Below are 17,278 nucleotides of genomic sequence, written 5' to 3' on the forward strand. Positions count from 1 at the left end.
CAGAGTGTATTGGAATTTATGTGGTAAAAAAAAAATAGAACTAACGCTAATTTCCTGCGTGATCACAATACTTAATATCTAGACTTCTACATGTCAATAATACACCTGCAACAGTAGGTGGCACCAAATATATGTAAAACGACTTTTCCCCTCAAGGATTGAAGCATTGCACTTTTATTTATTGTGCTACTGAATTACATCTAGCCCAGTGTTTCTGGAACTGGTGTTCAGCCAAAAATGGCACTCATTCAAAATAACATGTGACCGCAATCGCTTGTTATCTCTTGCGGAAGGACAGTGCTGATCTCTTCTGTTTACCATTTCTGAACTGACATATTTAATTGTTGTTAATGTAGTTAATTTACCTGAACTCCAACGGCTTTTAAAAATAGACTTGATTGGGATGCATTAGTGCCATGTTAACCAATTGGTGTGTGACATCAAAGTACCGTGAGTGCGATTTAAAAGCATAAAGAGTCATCTGCTCTCCAGTTGCTGTTGCAGTACTTTGATTTCATATGCAATTGGTCTACACAGTGCTGATGCATCTCGAACAAGCCTAATGACTACTTTCAAACTGCGGTCTGTAGTGGAAGCCCCACCTACTGACGTCATAGGTTCTCTTGTTTAAGACCAGCAAGGTTTCGGGCCTGGTTCAGAACTGATATTTTGAGTGGAAAAGTGAGGCCTGGTTCCCAATTGTTTAGTTTTTTTCCCCTACACAATGCACATGCAATGCGCTTTGCATTACTATTTAATTCTGCACTTTTGTATACAACATTTTCAGTCTATTTAAGTCGCTTTGTTGTGATGCTTTTTGCTCCTCAGCAGTATTTGTGTAGACTTCACTCAGACAAAACCAACCGAAGGAGAGACCTCTCATGAGTAAGTATTTAAATAAAACTTTGGAATTTGTTGTTTGCGCACACCTGGTAAATATAGTTCATTCTGATTCTGAAACACTGAACCATTTATAGATTTGATTTTCTTGTACCACTTTTTCATCACAGTGTGTGCTTCAGTGAGTGATTTGAGGATTGTTTTGCTGGGCAAGAGTTTGTCAGAAAACTGCAGAGTGGGAAACTTCATATTAGGTAGAACAATGTTTAACAGTGAAGCTCCTCCAGATCACGTGCAGAGAGAAAGAAGAATGCACAAGACAGTCATCAACGTTCCTCACCTGCTCCAGCCACATCTCTCAGATCCTCAAATCAAAGAGGTAGTGAATGAGTGTATGTATCTATCTAATCCAGGACCTCACGTGATCATTCTAGTCCTCAAAAATGATCAGTGTTCAGAAGAAGATCAAGAGCATGTAGAGAAGGTGCTGCACTCTTTCACTGACATGGTTTATGATTATACCATGGTGCTCACAACACAAGAACAAGACAGTAAGCCCACTAAAGTCAATGATGTAATAAAGGAAATTATTAACAAATGTTCTAACAGACTTTACCAACTTAAGAAAAACAGCTCATCTGCTGAACTTAGAGAGAAAATAGAGAATTTTGCACAAAAGAACAGTAGACGCTATCTGGTTTGCGATAAATTTGCAAGTTTAGAAGGATCAGAGAATTCCATGGAGCAACAGGTTATAGAAGTAGGTGAGTATTGACATATTTGGTATAGTTTCTATAGGTATAGGTAAAAATCAAAAATATATTGAAAACACACTTTATAGTTGTGCATTCTTGTGATCTTTTACTGAGGAGTTTAAAATCTTTTGTTTACTTTAGGCCATCCAGAGTTACCAATGACTGTTGCACTCTTTGGAAACTCTGCTTCTATCCAGTTTGAAACTGAAAACATTCTACTTGGAGGAGAAAAACCCTTTAAAACTGTAAAAACATCCAGAATCGTTCCTGCAAAGAGGAAGATAGCAGAACGTTACGTGTCAGTAATAAACATGATTAGTTTGCATGAAAATAACTTTGTGCATCATCTCATCGATCAACTATTGATTGAAAATGAGATCCATGCCTTCATCTTTGTGGTGCTACTGGGCCAGTTAACAGATGCTGATAAAATGGGTTTAGAATGGCTTCAGAGTGTGTTTGGTGACGAAGTTCTTCAGTTTGTGATGATTCTCTTCACCTATGAGAGAGAAGAAGAGTGTGATACTATAATAGATGATCTAGAGAACAAAATTGTTCTGGAGCAGTTGCTGGAGAAATGTGGAGGAAGATATCAGACCTGCAACAAGATGATGGCCAACCAATCAGAGATCAGTGAATTGATGAACAAGATTGAGCATCTGTTTAAGGAGAATCAACAGCAGTGCTACACTGCAGACATATACAACACAGTGCTAAAAAGGCGAAACATTGTCCAAAAGAATAAATATGAAATTGGTAAGAAATCAGTTTGTTACCCAATAATTTACCTGCTTTGTGTATTTTTGTTTCTATGTATTTTACTATTTAACATTTTACTTTAATATAACTAGGCTGTTGTGTCATTATAAACAAAAACAGTACCAATGATGAATCATTCACTTAATTAGCAAAAGACATAGGTGGATCTGGACAGCTAAGTATAATTGCCCTGGTGAGGTGAGTTTTGAACCAAGTGAAGGCCTCAAAAGCAGCCTCTGAATAGACTGAGCATTTGTCATGTTTCAGAGCAGTTATATGAGAAATACAAACCACAACCCCAAGCTCATGTGGTCAAATGTACAGACAAAGTGCAGTATAAGTCCCTTTGGATAAAGGTATCTGCCAAATGTAAAGATAAATTGGATGTGTTCACAGTTTTTAAAAACAACTAGTTGCCGTTCCCTTTCATTGGGAACTCACACTGCATCCTCTAATGGACACTATGAGAAATGCCATCAGTGTGGCTGATGTCTAAAGCACATGTGAAAACACTTCAGTGACAGCCCATGATGTAATTTGTCCGGAAGTAAAAGAGGGTGCTTCCAGTAAACATCAATTATTTTGTTTTCAGGATCAGTTTGTTTGTGTACATGTGAAGGAAAATGTTGTTTGGAAACCAGCAAAATGGTCCAAGTAGGGCAGAACCAGGGAGCAGGATACTGAAGAATAGAACCTCATGGAAGCAGCATGTTGAAAAGCCATACTGAAGTAGAGTGAGTCTTGACCCTTTAGGAAAGAGGGGAGATTAGAGGACCCGAATGCGAGAAGATGGCATCACCATCCACCGTCTGCAACCCTTTTTGGGAGGACCATAATTATTGATCAAATCTCTCCACAGCAGCTCTGTGGACGTGCATGTCAGTGCTCGCACTGGACACATACACTAAGCTTTTACTTGTCTGAAGGGCAGAGACCTGAGGTACGACGGGCCGTAGCACGGAATTGGGTAGCAGAAAAGGCTTGGCCACCAGGCAGTCTGAGAGAAAGGGCCAGGGAGGGCCTAAGATCGCCAGCACTATCATTGGTGAACTATTAGTCTTATGCTATCATGGCTAGTTCCCCAATATGGACACAATATCATACCGACAGCCTCTGTGTAGGAAACGTACTATAAGGGAGGGGATCTACCCACCTAAACCACCACTAAAAAGGTGGAATGTGCTCTATAACTCCTAGGAGCAGGGCAATAGGGGAGGGTACAGATGAAGACCCAGCCAGGGCTGTACCAAAAGCAACCATTCCAAGGGAACTAGGTGTGTCTGAGAGGCCAAAAAAGATCAGTGGCAGCAAGTCCTTCTAGGAGTGGCCAAATTTCCTCCAAATGAAAACCGCCCTTGGGTAAAGTCCCTGCCAAGCCTAGACAGGCTGTCTGTTTTGCACAGTTTCCTCCCTGAAGGAGCTCTGGAATGGAGGATGGTCTCCACAACCTCATTTGGGAAACTGCAGGCTATGTGTTGTGCACCCCGCCTGCAAGAAGAATCTCTCCTGATGGACTCTCCCATAGAGAATTGTCAAAAGGGAGATAAGGCCGGAGAACATTGCTCAGCCTGGCCATAAACGGGGCAAACAACCCTGTCCCAGTGCACTCTCTCCAGAACTCCCGGGAGCAGAGCGATCAGGGGAAGATGAAGCCTCGGCCCGAGCTGTACCAAAGCAACCAGTCCAAGAGGAACTGGGTGAGTCAAAGAGGCTAGAGGGGATAGTGGGAAGTCAGTCGCAGCAGGTCCTCTTAAGACTGGCCAAACTTCCTCCTATGAATGCTACTACCTAAGGTGGAATGTCCCTCAGGTCTGCTCCCAACTGCACCACATAATGGCCTCTAGGTGTGGAGAATGTTCGCAGCCAGCATCTCTAGGCAGGCTCAAGTCCCATAAGAGACAGCAGCTGAAAGACAGAAGCTGGTCTCTACGTTACCCCACCCGTGACATCTCGCTCCTCCATTATACCAATTGCACAAGTCTTTCAGAGCGTGGTCATGCTGAAGGCGTTCCCAAAGCGTTCAATGCAACTTGAGTTCCTGAAGGGGAACCATGGTTCACTCCAGTCAGGCAGGCATCCTCCTCTGCATGGCAGAGTTGCCATTTTGTTCGCCATAGTGCCCACTAGAGGATGCAGTGCAAATTCCCATTTTATATTGTATTTAATTTTGACTCCAAATTCAAGCACAGTAATTACCACTTCAGATAATGAAATACTGTTTGTTTTTCACTGTTTCTTTTGTTTCAAAAGATAAACCTACATTCAAGATAGAGAGCCCTAAGCACACAACTACAAGAACAACGAGCGCAACACACAAGGTATGCACTGGCTAAAGGGTAACTATGTAGTATAGTATGCACAATGTGACAAAATTAGACTTTTCAAACGTTTCATTTATGTAGGATGCAAGAGTTAGTTTACAGCATTAAGTGTTTCTTTATCTAATTTTATCTGTTTTTGAACATTTTTGATGCAAAACAGTAAGGATGTCCAATTCTGCTTCTGGTGGGCAACTTTCCAGTGTTTAACTCCAACCCCACAGACAATCTTCACTGTATTGTGCAAACTTTGAGTTTGTGCATCATCATACATTATTAGGGGCTTTTGCACCGCATGGTTTTAGGAACTTACCAGCATGGTGGGTCCTAGAGAATAAATTTCCCCCTCAGGTCGTTTTCCTGGTTGCATTTGTACAGACAGCAGGAACTCTGAAGCGGCCAATAAATCTGTATTGGAAATGCAGCTACTGTTCAGTATTTCTTTGTGCATGATTGCTTGCTGCTGTGTGCATCCCTGTCTATGTAATTCCCTTTTATTGTTTTGCACTATCCTTGCTCTAAACTACTATTCTGTAATTTTCTACTTCTCGGCTTGTGCATTTGTTTGTCATTTTTGTCTGCTCTGTTGGTGTAATCTTTTATTCTTGTATCTACACTGTAAAGCATTCTTTAGCAATGGGAAAGGGCTAGAAAAACTTCTTAATAATTATGCTGTTTTCAATTACAGAGAATGGATTCAATGATACTCCCGGGACCAGAGCGATTGGGGGAAGAGTGTACAGATGAAGCCTCGGCCAGAGCTGTATCAAACCAACCAGTCAAAGAGGAACTGGGTGAGTCAGAGAAGCGAGAGGGAAGATTGCAAAATCAGTTGCAGCAGGTCCCCTTAAGACTGGCCAAACATCCTTGAATGAATGCCACTACCTAAGGTGGAATGTCCCTTGGTTTATCCTAGTCAGGCAGGCATCCTCCTCTGCATGGCAGAGTTGTCATTTTGTTTGCCATAGTGCCCACTAGAGGATTCAGTGCAAATTCCCATTTTATATTGTAATTTTGACTCCAAATTCAAGCACAGTAATTACCACTTCAGATAATGAAATACTGCTTGTTTTTCACTGTTTGTTTTCTTTCAAAAGATAAACCTACATTCAAGATAGAGAGCCCTAAGCACACAACTACAAGAACAATGAGCGCAACACACAAGGTATGCACTGGCTAAAGGGTAACTATATAGTACAGTATGCACAATGTGACAAAATGAGACTCTTCAAATGTTTCATTTATGTAGGATGCAAGAGTTAGCTTACAGCATTAAGTGTTTCTTTATGTCATTTTATCTGTTTTTGAACATTTTTGATGCAAAACAGTAAGGATGTCCAATCCTGCTTCTGGTGGGCAACTTTCCAGTGTTTAACTCCAACCCCACAGACAATCTTCACTGTATTGTGCAAACTTTGAGTTTGTGCATCATCATACATTATTAGGGGCTTTTGCACCGCATGGTTTTAGGAACTAACCAGCATGGTGGGTCCTAGAGAAAAAAATTGCGACTCAGGCTGTTTTCCTGGTTGCATTTACACAGGCAGCAGGAACTCTAAAGCAGCCAACAGCAACATCTTTACACGACTCTTACGTCCTAATCTTCCTGTTGTAAGAGTATCAGTCTCTGGAAATCATGTCTTGCACTGTCACCTGTGCTGTTGTCTTCTTGCACTTTTTCATTCATCTTAGATGTTTTTTTATTTATTATTTTTTTTAACATTCTGCAATTTTTTGCATAAATCTGTCATGGACATGCAGCTACTATTGAATTGTGTTCAGTATTTCTTTGTGCATGATTGCTTGCTGCTGTGTGCAACCCTGTCTATGTAATTCCCTTTTATTGCTTTGCATTATCCTTGCTCTAAACTACTACTGTATAATTTTCTACTTCTCCACATTTTTGTCTACTCTGTTGGTGTTACCTTTTCTTATTGTATCTATGCTGTAAAGCATCATTGAGCAATTGAAAGGGGCTAGAAACTTCTTATTAATTATGCCATTTCTTTTATAGGGAATGGTTTCAATAATACTCCCAGGAGCAGAGCGATTGAGGGAAGACTGTACAGATGAAGCCTCGGCCAGAGCTGTACCAAAGCAACCAGTCCAAGAGGAACTGGGTGAGTCAGAGAGGCCAGAGGGGATAGTGCAAAGGCAGTCGCAGCAGGTCCCCTTAAGACTGGCCAAATCCTCCTCGGCATGGCGGAGTGAACATTGTGTTCCCCGTAGTGTCCACTAGAGGATGCAGTGCAAATTCCTATTTTATATTGTATTTTCTTTTGACTCCAAATTCAAGTACCATAATTACCACTTCAGATAAAGAAAATACTATTTGTTTTTCACTGTTTCTTTTGTTTCAAAAGATAAACCCACAATCAAGATAGAGAGCCCTAAACACACAACTACAAGAGCAACGAACGGAACACACAAGGTATGCACTGGCTGAAGGGTAACTATATAGTACAGTATGCACAATGTGACAAAATGAGACTCTTCAAACGTTTCATTTATGTACAGTAGGATGCAAGAGTTAGATTAAAGCAATAAGTGTTTCTTTATCTCATTTTATCTGTTTTTGAACATTTTGGATGCAAAACAGTAGGGGTGTGCAATCCTGCTCCTGGTGGGAAATTTTCCAGAGTTTAACTCCAACCCCACAGACAATCCTCACTGTGTTGTGCAAACTTTGACTGTTGTAAGAGTATCAGTCTCTGGAAATTCTAATTGAAAGTCTAATTGCACTGTCACCTGTGCTGTTGTCTACTTGCACTTTTTCATTAATCTTAGTCATTTTTTCCCCTACATTCTGCCATTTTTTGCATAATTCTGTAATGGAAAATCAGCTACTATTAAATTGTGTTCAGTATTTCTTTTCTTGCTGCTGTGTGCAACCCTGTCTATGTAATTCCCTTTTATTGTTTTGCATTATCCTTGCTGTAAACTACTTTTCTGTCATTTTCTACTTCTTCACTTGTACTTTTGTTTGTCATTTTTGTCTACTCTGTCGGTGGAATCTTTCCTTATTGTATCTATGCTGTAAAGCATCCTTGAGCTATGGAAAGAGGCTAGAAAAACTTATTATTAATTATACTGTTTCTTTTACAGAAAATGGTTTCACTAGAAGAAGCAGGACCTGAACTAAACAAAGTAAAAGAATTTAAAACAACAGAGTATCTCTTTGGTAGACTTAATCTTAAAGCCAGCCACTGTAACCTGAAAGCTGCAGATGTTCTTCAGTTAACTGAACGTTCATTACTGTCCCATGAGTCTTGTGCTGAAGAAGAGCTGATTCAGACTTTTATACAAAAACTACTAATGATGAACTACAAAGCAAGATACATTTGTGTCAATAAGGCCAGTGAACAAGATCAAACACAAAATAGAGATACTGATATATCTGATATATTCAAAGCAGTGTTTTTGACAGACAAAGGAACAAGCCAATCTGACCCTGTTCACCCAATGGATGTTCAGATGGCTGTGTTTCATTGTGCTGATAGCTTTCTTAAGCAGCTGATGGTGACTAAACTGTCCCAGTGTCAGTATGCTCTGCCTCTGCTTGTTCCTGATCCATTCACACAAAAGACTGAGTTTCCTCTCTGGACATTCAGACAAATCAACAAGAGCTGGAAGATGAGAAACACCAACAATGAAATCATCAGTCAAACCCAGCCGATCTACAAGGCAGAAACTCCAATGGTGTCTTTCTTCAGGTTTGGTTCTGTGTCTTCATCCAAGTCTCAGCTGATGAACAGTCTGATCAATGAGAAACACAACACGTTCTTCCACAGGAACTGCCCAGGCAGCAGCAGAACCAGAGTCCTGATGGATGGAGTGGTGGAGATCGCCTGGTTCTGCCCCTCTGGAACATATAATGATAAATTCACTGACTGTGTTGCGTTCTGTAATCTACACGGTGATGCAGGAGACCATGAGAAACAGCTGCAGATCCTCACTGAAATGGCCTCAGTCAATGTTGTTCTTCTACCACGGCTGGACAGGGATGCCAAACATGCAGCAAAGATACAAAACCTGTACAGCAACAGAAAGCCTCTCATTTGTCTATTTACTGAAGATAATTCAGTTCTCAAAGAGATCCAAAAAGGAAAATATATATTTGGTTTGAAAGACAGAGGTCAGCCAGCTGTTTCTGATGAACTCAGAAAAGCTATAAATGATTGTCTCTCAGAATCACCTTCCACTTTCAGACTTGAAGATGTGTCCAAACACTCAGACATCAGAGTAGATGAGGAAGATGACGATGACTGCAGGAGAGGAAGAGAAGCAGCACAGCAGATGATGGGTTTACTGGTGAAGAAAGATCTAAGAGATATCAAAGACTTATTTCTGCCTCATCAGGGGAAACTGTGGCGTCAGTGGAGTCAGAAGAACAAAGAACTACATCGACCTCGAGCAGATGATACAGAAATGGAAATCAGTAAAAAACACTCAGCAATTATGAAAATCCGTCAACAGCAGCATGCATGTGAAATCAGTGATTTTATGAAGCTCTTCATTAAAGAAATGAGCTCACATGCTGAGCATAAGATGTTTTTTCTTAAATGGCTCAGAATCCTCTTGGATGAATATACTTCTGCTGATCTTTCTGCTCTACATCACAAATATAATGAAAAGTGGCCAACAGTTTTAAAACTAAAAGAAAAAAAAGATGAATCTGAAGAAATAAAACATGAACAAACTGAACTTGAGAAAATATCTGATAAACTTCAACTTTCAAACTTTGGTTTGGAGCACATCTTGAGGGAGATCGGTCAGATCTATGAATCATGTTCATCTGTGAACAAGAACAAGAATGACCTGCAGGTTCACTTCTCTTCTCTCCCGAGTTTTGCAGCAGAGATGATGATCTCTGGGTTTCCACTGGAGCTGATGGATGGAGATGCTGCTCATGTTCCTGTGATCTGGATCTCTGCTGTTCTAGATCAACTCATCCAGAAACTGGGAGACCAGAGAGTCTTTGTGCTGTCAGTTTTAGAGATTCAGAGCTCTGGGAAATCCACCATGCTAAATGCCATGTTTGGACTCCAGTTTGCTGTCAGTGCTGGCAGGTGCACCAGAGGAGCTTTCATGCAGCTGGTCAAAGTGTCAGACGAGATGAAAGTACAGATGAACTTTGACTATATTCTGGTTGTTGATACTGAGGGTCTTTGTGCTCTAGAACTGAGAAGATCAACAAGACATCATGACAATGAATTGGCCACATTTGTTGTTGGTCTTGCAAATCTGACATTGATCAACATCTTTGGAGAAAATCCTGCTGAGATGCAAGACATACTTCAGATTGTTGTTCAGGCCTTCATGAGGATGAAGAAGGTCAAACTGAATCCCAGTTGTGTGTTTGTGCATCAGAATGTTACTGACATCACAGCTGGAGACAAAGCCATGGAGGGAAGGAGACGACTGCAGGAAACACTGGATGAGATGGCAAAACTTGCTGCCAAAGATGAACTCCATAAAGCAGAACGTTTCAGCGATGTCATTAGATTTGATGTTCAGAATGATGTGAAGTATTTTGCTCATATCTGGGAGGGAAACCCACCCATGGCACCACCAAACCCAAGCTACTGTGAGAATATTCAAGAACTGAAGGAAACTATTATGTCTCATGCCTCAAAATCAGATGAAATGATGCTGGTAGACTTAAAAGACCATGTTAAAGATCTCTGGGAGGCTTTACTGAATGAACAATTTGTCTTCAGCTTTAGAAATTCTCTGGAGATTTCAGCGTACAGGAAACTGGAGATCGAATACAGCAAGTGGTCCTGGAGTCTTCGCAGTGCCATGCTTGAAATTGAGAACAAACTACACAACAAAATTGAAAACAATACAATTGATGAAGTTGAGGAAATAGATCTTCAAAGAGAACTGAAGACGACTAGTGAAGAAGTGAAAAAATCTATGTCAGAATTCTTTGAGAAAGAGACAGATGCAGATATACTGATTCAGTGGAAAACATCATTTGAAAACAAAATCAAAAAAGTTGAAGAAAATATTGCGAGAGGAACAAAAAGAAAATTAAATGAGATTCTTCAACAGCGAGACATGAGAAAAGAAATTGATGCTCAGAGTTCAATAGAAGAAACAAGACCTGAACTAGACAAAGAAAAAGAACTTAAAACAACAGAGTATCTCTTTGGTAGACTTCATCTTAAAGCCAGCCACTGTAACCTGAGAGCTGCAGATGTTCTTCAGTTAACTGAACATTCATTACAGTCCCATGAATCTTGTGCTGAAGAAGAGTTGATTCAGACTTTTATACAAAAACTACTAATGATGAACTACAGAGCAAGATACATTTGTGTCAATAAGGCCAGTGAACAAGATAAAACACAACATAGAGATACTGATATATCTGATATATTCAAAGCAGTGTTTTTGACAGACAAAGGAACAAGCCAATCTGACCCTGTTCACCCGATGGATGTACAGATGGCTGTGTTTCATTGTGCTGATAGTTTTCTTAAGCAGCTTATTGTGACTAAACTGTCCCAGTGTCAGTACGCTCTGCCTCTGCTTGTTCCTGATCCAGTCACACAACAGATTGAGTTTCCTCTCTGGACATTCAGACAAATCAACAAGAGCTGGAAGATCAGAAACACCAACAATGAAATTATCAGTCAAACCCAGCCGATCTACAAGGCAGAAACTCCAATGGTGTTTTTCTTCAGGTTTGGCTCTGTGTCTTCATCCAAGTCTCAGCTGATGAACAGTCTGATCAATGAGAAACACGACACATTCTTCCACAGGAACTGCCCAGGCAGCAGCAGAACCAGAGTCCTGATGGATGGAGTGGTGGAGATCGCCTGGTTCTGCCCCTCTGGGAAACATGATGATAAATTCAATGACTGTGTTGCGTTCTGTAATCTACACGGTGATGCAGGAGACCATGAGAAACAGCTGCAGATCCTCACTGAAATGTCCTCAGTCAATGTTGTTCTTCTACCACGGCTGGACAGGGATGCCAAACATGCAGCAAAGATACAAAACCTGTACAGCAACAGAAAGCCTCTTATTTGTCTATTTACTGAAGATAATTCAGTTCTCAAAGAGATCCAAAAAGGAAAATATATAGTTGGTTTGAAAGACAGATGTCAGCCAGCTGTTTCTGATGAACTCAGAAAAGCTATAAACGATTGTCTCTCAGAATCATCTTCCACTTTCAGACTTGAAGATGTGTCCAAACACTCAGACATCAAAGTAGATGAGGAAGATAATGATGACTGCAGGAGAGGAAGAGAAGCAGCACAGCAGATGATGGGTTTACTGGTGAAGAAAGACCTAAGAGATATCAAAGACTCATTTCTGCCTCATCAGGGGAAACTGTGGCATCAGTGGAGTCAGAAGAACAAAGAACTTCATCGACCTCGAGCAGATGATACAGAAATGGAAATCAGTAAAAAACACTCAGCGATTATGAAAATCCGTCAACAGCAGCATGCATGTGGAATCAGTGATTTTATGAAGCTCTTCATTAAAGAAATGAGCTCACATGTTGAGCATAAGATGTTTTTCCTTAAATGGCTCAGAATCCTCTTGGATGAATATACTTCTGCTGATCTTTCTGCTCTACATCACAAATATAATGAAAATTGGCCAACAGTTTTAAAACTTAAAGAAAAACAAGATGAATCTGAAGAAATAAAAGATCTAAGAAGAAAAGAACTTGAGAGAATATCTGATGAACTTCAACTTTCAAACTTTGGTTTGGAGCACATCATGAGGGAGATTGGTCAGATCTATGAATCATGTTCATCTGTAAACAAGAACAAGAAAGACCTGCAGGTTCACTTCTCTTCACTCCCGAGTCTTGCAGCAGAGATGATGATCTCTGGGTTTCCACTGGAGCTGATGGATGGAGATGCTGCTCATGTTCCTGTGATCTGGATCTCTGCTGTTCTAGATCAACTCATCCAGAAACTGGGAGACCAGAGACTTTTTGTGCTGTCAGTTTTAGGGCTTCAGAGCTCTGGGAAATCCACCATGCTGAATGCCATGTTTGGACTCCAGTTTGCCGTCAGTGCTGGCAGGTGCACCAGAGGAGCTTTCATGCAGCTGGTCAAAGTGTCAGATGAGATGAAAGCACAGATGAACTTTGACTATATTCTGGTTGTTGATACTGAGGGTCTTTGTGCTCTAGAACTGAGAAGATCAACAAGACATCATGACAATGAACTGGCCACATTTGCTGTCGGTATTGGAAATTTGACCTTGATCAACATCTTTGGAGAAAATCCTGCTGAGATGCAGGACATTCTTCAGATTGTTGTTCAGTCCTTCATGAGGATGAAGAAGGTCAAACTGAATCCCAGTTGTGTGTTTGTGCATCAGAATGTTACTGACATCACAGCTGGAGACAAAACCATGGAGGGAAGGAGACGACTGCAGGAAACACTGGATGAGATGGCAAAACTTGCTGCCAAAGATGAAGTCTATGAAGCAGAACGTTTCAGCGATGTCATTAGATTTGATGTTCAGAATGATGTGAAGTATTTTGCTCATATCTGGGAGGGAAACCCACCCATGGCACCACCAAACCCAAGCTACTGTGAGAATATTCAAGAACTGAAGGAAACTATTATGTCTCATGCCTCAAAATCAGATGAAATGATGCTGGTAGACTTAAAAGAGCGTATTAAAGATCTCTGGGAGGCTTTATTGAATGAACGATTTGTCTTCAGCTTTAGAAATTCTCTGGAGATTGCAGCCTACAGGAAACTGGAGACAAAATACAGCAAGTGGTCCTGGAGTCTTCGCAGTGCCATGCTGGAAATTGAGAACAGACTACACAACAAAATTGAAAACGATACAATTGATGAAGTTGAAGAAATAGATCTTCAAAGAGAACTGAAGACGACTAGTGAAGAAGTGAAAAAATCTATGTCAGAATTCTTTGAGAAAGACACAGATGCAAATATACTGATCCAGTGGAAAACATCATTTGAAAACAAAATCAAAGATGTTGAAGGAAATATTGTGAGAGGAACAAAAAGAAAATTAAATGAGATTCTTCAGCAGCGAGACATGAAGAAAGAAATTGATGCTCAGTGTACACATCATGAGAATACTCTCTATGAAAAGAGCAAAGAACTTGCCCTGAAAATGAAATACAAAGCAAAAGATGAAGAAGCACTGCAGAAAGAGTTTGATTTGTTCTGGGAACAGAGTGTGAAGAAGATCATGAGAGACACTCATTCAGTCAAACACATTGATGCACTGAGAGATATGAAACACCTCCTCAATGACATCTATGAAGGATGTCTCCCTACAGACCACTGGAAAGAGGGTAGTGAGTACAACAATATTTTCACTGTGTCAAGTTATTCAGAATATGTTGTTTTCAAAAAATCCACAAAAAAAGGAATGACAGAGGGTGTAAACGATGGTAACCGAACAGTTAGAGAAACATTTAGAAGAGAAGATGAAGCCCAAATAAGAGTATTAATCCGAGATGTTGTTCAGCAGACAGACAACATGATTCAGTCATTTAACATTTCAAAGATGGGCTACAACATTAGCTTTATTCAACAGATCACAGACCACATCATTAATAAAGTAAAACAACATCAGGAAGGACCAGTGAAATACGTGTTCAAGAATCAATTCCTTATGGATTTGCTTCTTTCCATCAGTAACAGAGCAAACAAGATGATCACTGACCAACACAGAATGTTCAGGGAAGCCAATGATCCTATTATGTATGTTGAGAAGAAGAGAGAAGAGTATTATAGTATTTTCCAGACATACTGTCGTGGAGCAACATCAGCTGCTATTTTTGGCAAGATTATCTGTCAGAAACTTAAAGATCCCATTGAGCAGAGTGTCCACAAGAAGACTGCCAGAGATCTGACAGACGAAATGAGAACAAACTGTGAATCACTGAATGGAAACAGATCAAATCTGGAGAAACACATCCTGAAGACGCTGGCAGAAGAGGAGGATTTTGACAAATACATGAGCTACATTAATAATCCCAGAGATCACTTCAAGAGTTTCATCAGAGATGAAGTCAGTCGGTACATCACTGATAAGTTCAGTGTCAGTGTTTTACCCAAGATGAAGGAAAACATTAAACTCCTGCAGCAGAAGATCATGAAAGCAGCTCATGAATCTACTGAACGTGTTCGAATGAACAGAAGAGATGTTGGTTTGTGGTTGAAGAGTTTCACACAGCAGCTCTCCGATGAGTTGATCTTCTCTGAAAAAGACCTCAGTGGAGTCAAACATGATGATGTTGATAATTTCAGCCTCTTGGAAGATGTTATAAGAGAAGAAATTACTGTTATAATGTTTGACATCGGCAGTAGATTCAACACAGAGACATTTCCAGTGAATCTGGACTATAAGTTCAGGCCAGATGAGATTCTGATTGATCACTTCTGTCAGTGCTGTTGGGTTCAGTGTCCGTTCTGTACAGCCGTCTGCACCAACACCATAGAAAACCATGACGAAGATCACAGTGTTCAGTTTCATCGAAGCATTGGACTGAATGGGATACATTACAGAAATACATCTAGCTTGTCTATACATATCTGCACATCAGCTGTAGCAAACAGCAATCTGTATTTTTATACCAGTGACTCAGATGAAAAAATCCCCTGGACAGAATACAGAAGAGCAGGAGAAGTTTATGCAAAGTGGAGCATCACCCCTGATCTCTCTGTACTGCCCTACTGGAAGTGGTTTGTGTGCCGATTCCAGAAAGATCTAGAAAAACACTACAACAATAGATTTGAGGGGAGTGGTGAGATTCCTTATGAATGGAGAGCATACTCAAAACAAGATGCTTTCGAGAGTTTGGATAAATACAATTAATTATTAGAGTTGAAATTGAAGCTTCTTTTTTATTTTATTTTTTAAATAGTTCCAGTTTGTCATTACAATAATATAATATAATTATATTATTCATACCCTGGCAAATTCCGACTTAAAGTTACTTTTATTCAACCAGCAAGTTTTTTGGACCGGAAATGACCGGAAATTGGGCTTCTCCCAAAAGATAATAAGATTATGTACAAGAGCCATCATTGTGGAAGAAATATTTCTCAGCTTTTATTTGCATTTGAACAAAAAGTGACATGTCCAAAATTATTCATACCCATTGCAAACTGTCACAGTCTATGGGGAAATCCAAAGTTCTATACCATTCCAAATAGTCCAAGCTGTTCTAACACATCCTAATTAGCCTGTTGAACAGCTGTTTTAATCAACTCAACAGGTGAAAAACAGAAGCTCTCTGCTGTTGGTTTGTGGACATTCATGGCTAAGACAAAGGAGCTCACTGAGGACCTGCGGCTGTGCATATAGCTGCTCACAAGTCAGGAAAGGGCTATAAAACCAGATCTAAATGTTTTGAAGTTCCAGTGGCTTCAGTGCAAAGTATTATTAAAAAATACAAGACGTTTTGCACTGTGAAAAATCTCAGAGGACGTGGTCGGAAGCCAAAAGTGACACCTGTGCTGGCCAGGAGGATAGTGAGAGAGGTAAAAAAGAATCCAAGGATCACCACCAAGGCCATCCTGATGAAGCTGGTTTCTGCTGGGGGCAACATCTCAAGGCAGACAGTCCAACAGACACTGCACACCGCTGGGTTCACAGCACTCAAAAGCCCGCTCGGCCTTTGCAAATGTCATCTGGACAAAGAAGAAGACTTCTGTTTTATGGTCAGATGAAACAAAAATTTAATTGTTTGGCCACAATGATGTAGCTTTCATTTGGTGTAAAAAAGGAGAAGCCTTCAACCCTAAAAACACCATCCTCACTGTCAAACATGGTTGTGGGAACCTAATGTTTTGGGGGTGTTTTTCAGCCGGTGGACCAGGGAACCTAATCACAGTAAATGGCACCATGAAAAAGGAGCAATACATCAAAATTCTCAACAACAACATCAGACAGTCTGCAGAGAAACTTGGCCTTGGGCACCAGTGGACATTTCAGCACAACAGTAACCCAAAACACACAGCAAAAGTGGTGAAGAAATGGTTAAAAGACAAAAACATTAACGTTTTGCATTGGCCCAGCCAGAGTCCTGACTTAAATGCAATTGAGAATCTATGGAGGGAGCTAAAGATCAGGGTGATGGCAAGGAGACCCTCCAACCTGAAAGATTTGGAGCTCATCGCTAAAGATGAATGGGCAAAAATACCAGTGGAGACATGCAAAAAGCTGGTCAGCAATTATAGGAAGCATTTGATTGCTGTAATAGCCAAGGCTTTTCTATTGATTATTGAGAAGGGTATGGATAATTTTAGACATGCCACTTTTTGTTTAGTTAATTTTTTTCTTGGGGGGGGGGGGGGGGGATACTTTAAAGAAGAATATATTTTTTTCATTTATATTTAGTATTTAAGGGCTGCCAAAGTTAACTGTTTAATTAGGATCATGTTATATTTATTAAGATTATGTTCATGTTCAGTGAAATTGAGCTGTGAATGTACACACTGTGTATGAAATGTGTTAATAAAACTGTATTTTAATTCAAAGCCCGATTCATGATTGGTAATTGCTTCTCATAGGGGATGTAAGCACTTCTCTGTTATTTGCATGCATATTTATTACTGGCATGCTGTGAAGTACAAGAACAATATT

The 17,278-nt window shown here is 40.3% G+C and overlaps 1 protein-coding gene across 1 annotated transcript; it reads left to right on the plus strand.

Moving 5' to 3' along the window:
• The first annotated feature begins 881 nt into the window (after positions 1–881).
• On the plus strand, positions 882–16,894 carry LOC141289847 (uncharacterized). Its single transcript, XM_073822076.1, has 8 exons — positions 882–885; positions 1,011–1,604; positions 1,737–2,351; positions 2,622–2,710; positions 3,971–4,051; positions 5,361–5,466; positions 7,036–7,103; positions 7,778–16,894. The coding sequence occupies exons 1-8, from the start codon at positions 882–884 to the stop codon at positions 15,503–15,505; spliced, it is 9,285 nt and encodes a 3,094-aa protein (XP_073678177.1). The 3' UTR covers positions 15,506–16,894.
• The last annotated feature ends 384 nt before the right edge of the window (positions 16,895–17,278 follow it).

This window comes from Garra rufa, chromosome 1, assembly GCF_049309525.1.
Source record: "Garra rufa chromosome 1, GarRuf1.0, whole genome shotgun sequence".
NCBI lineage: Eukaryota > Metazoa > Chordata > Actinopteri > Cypriniformes > Cyprinidae > Garra > Garra rufa.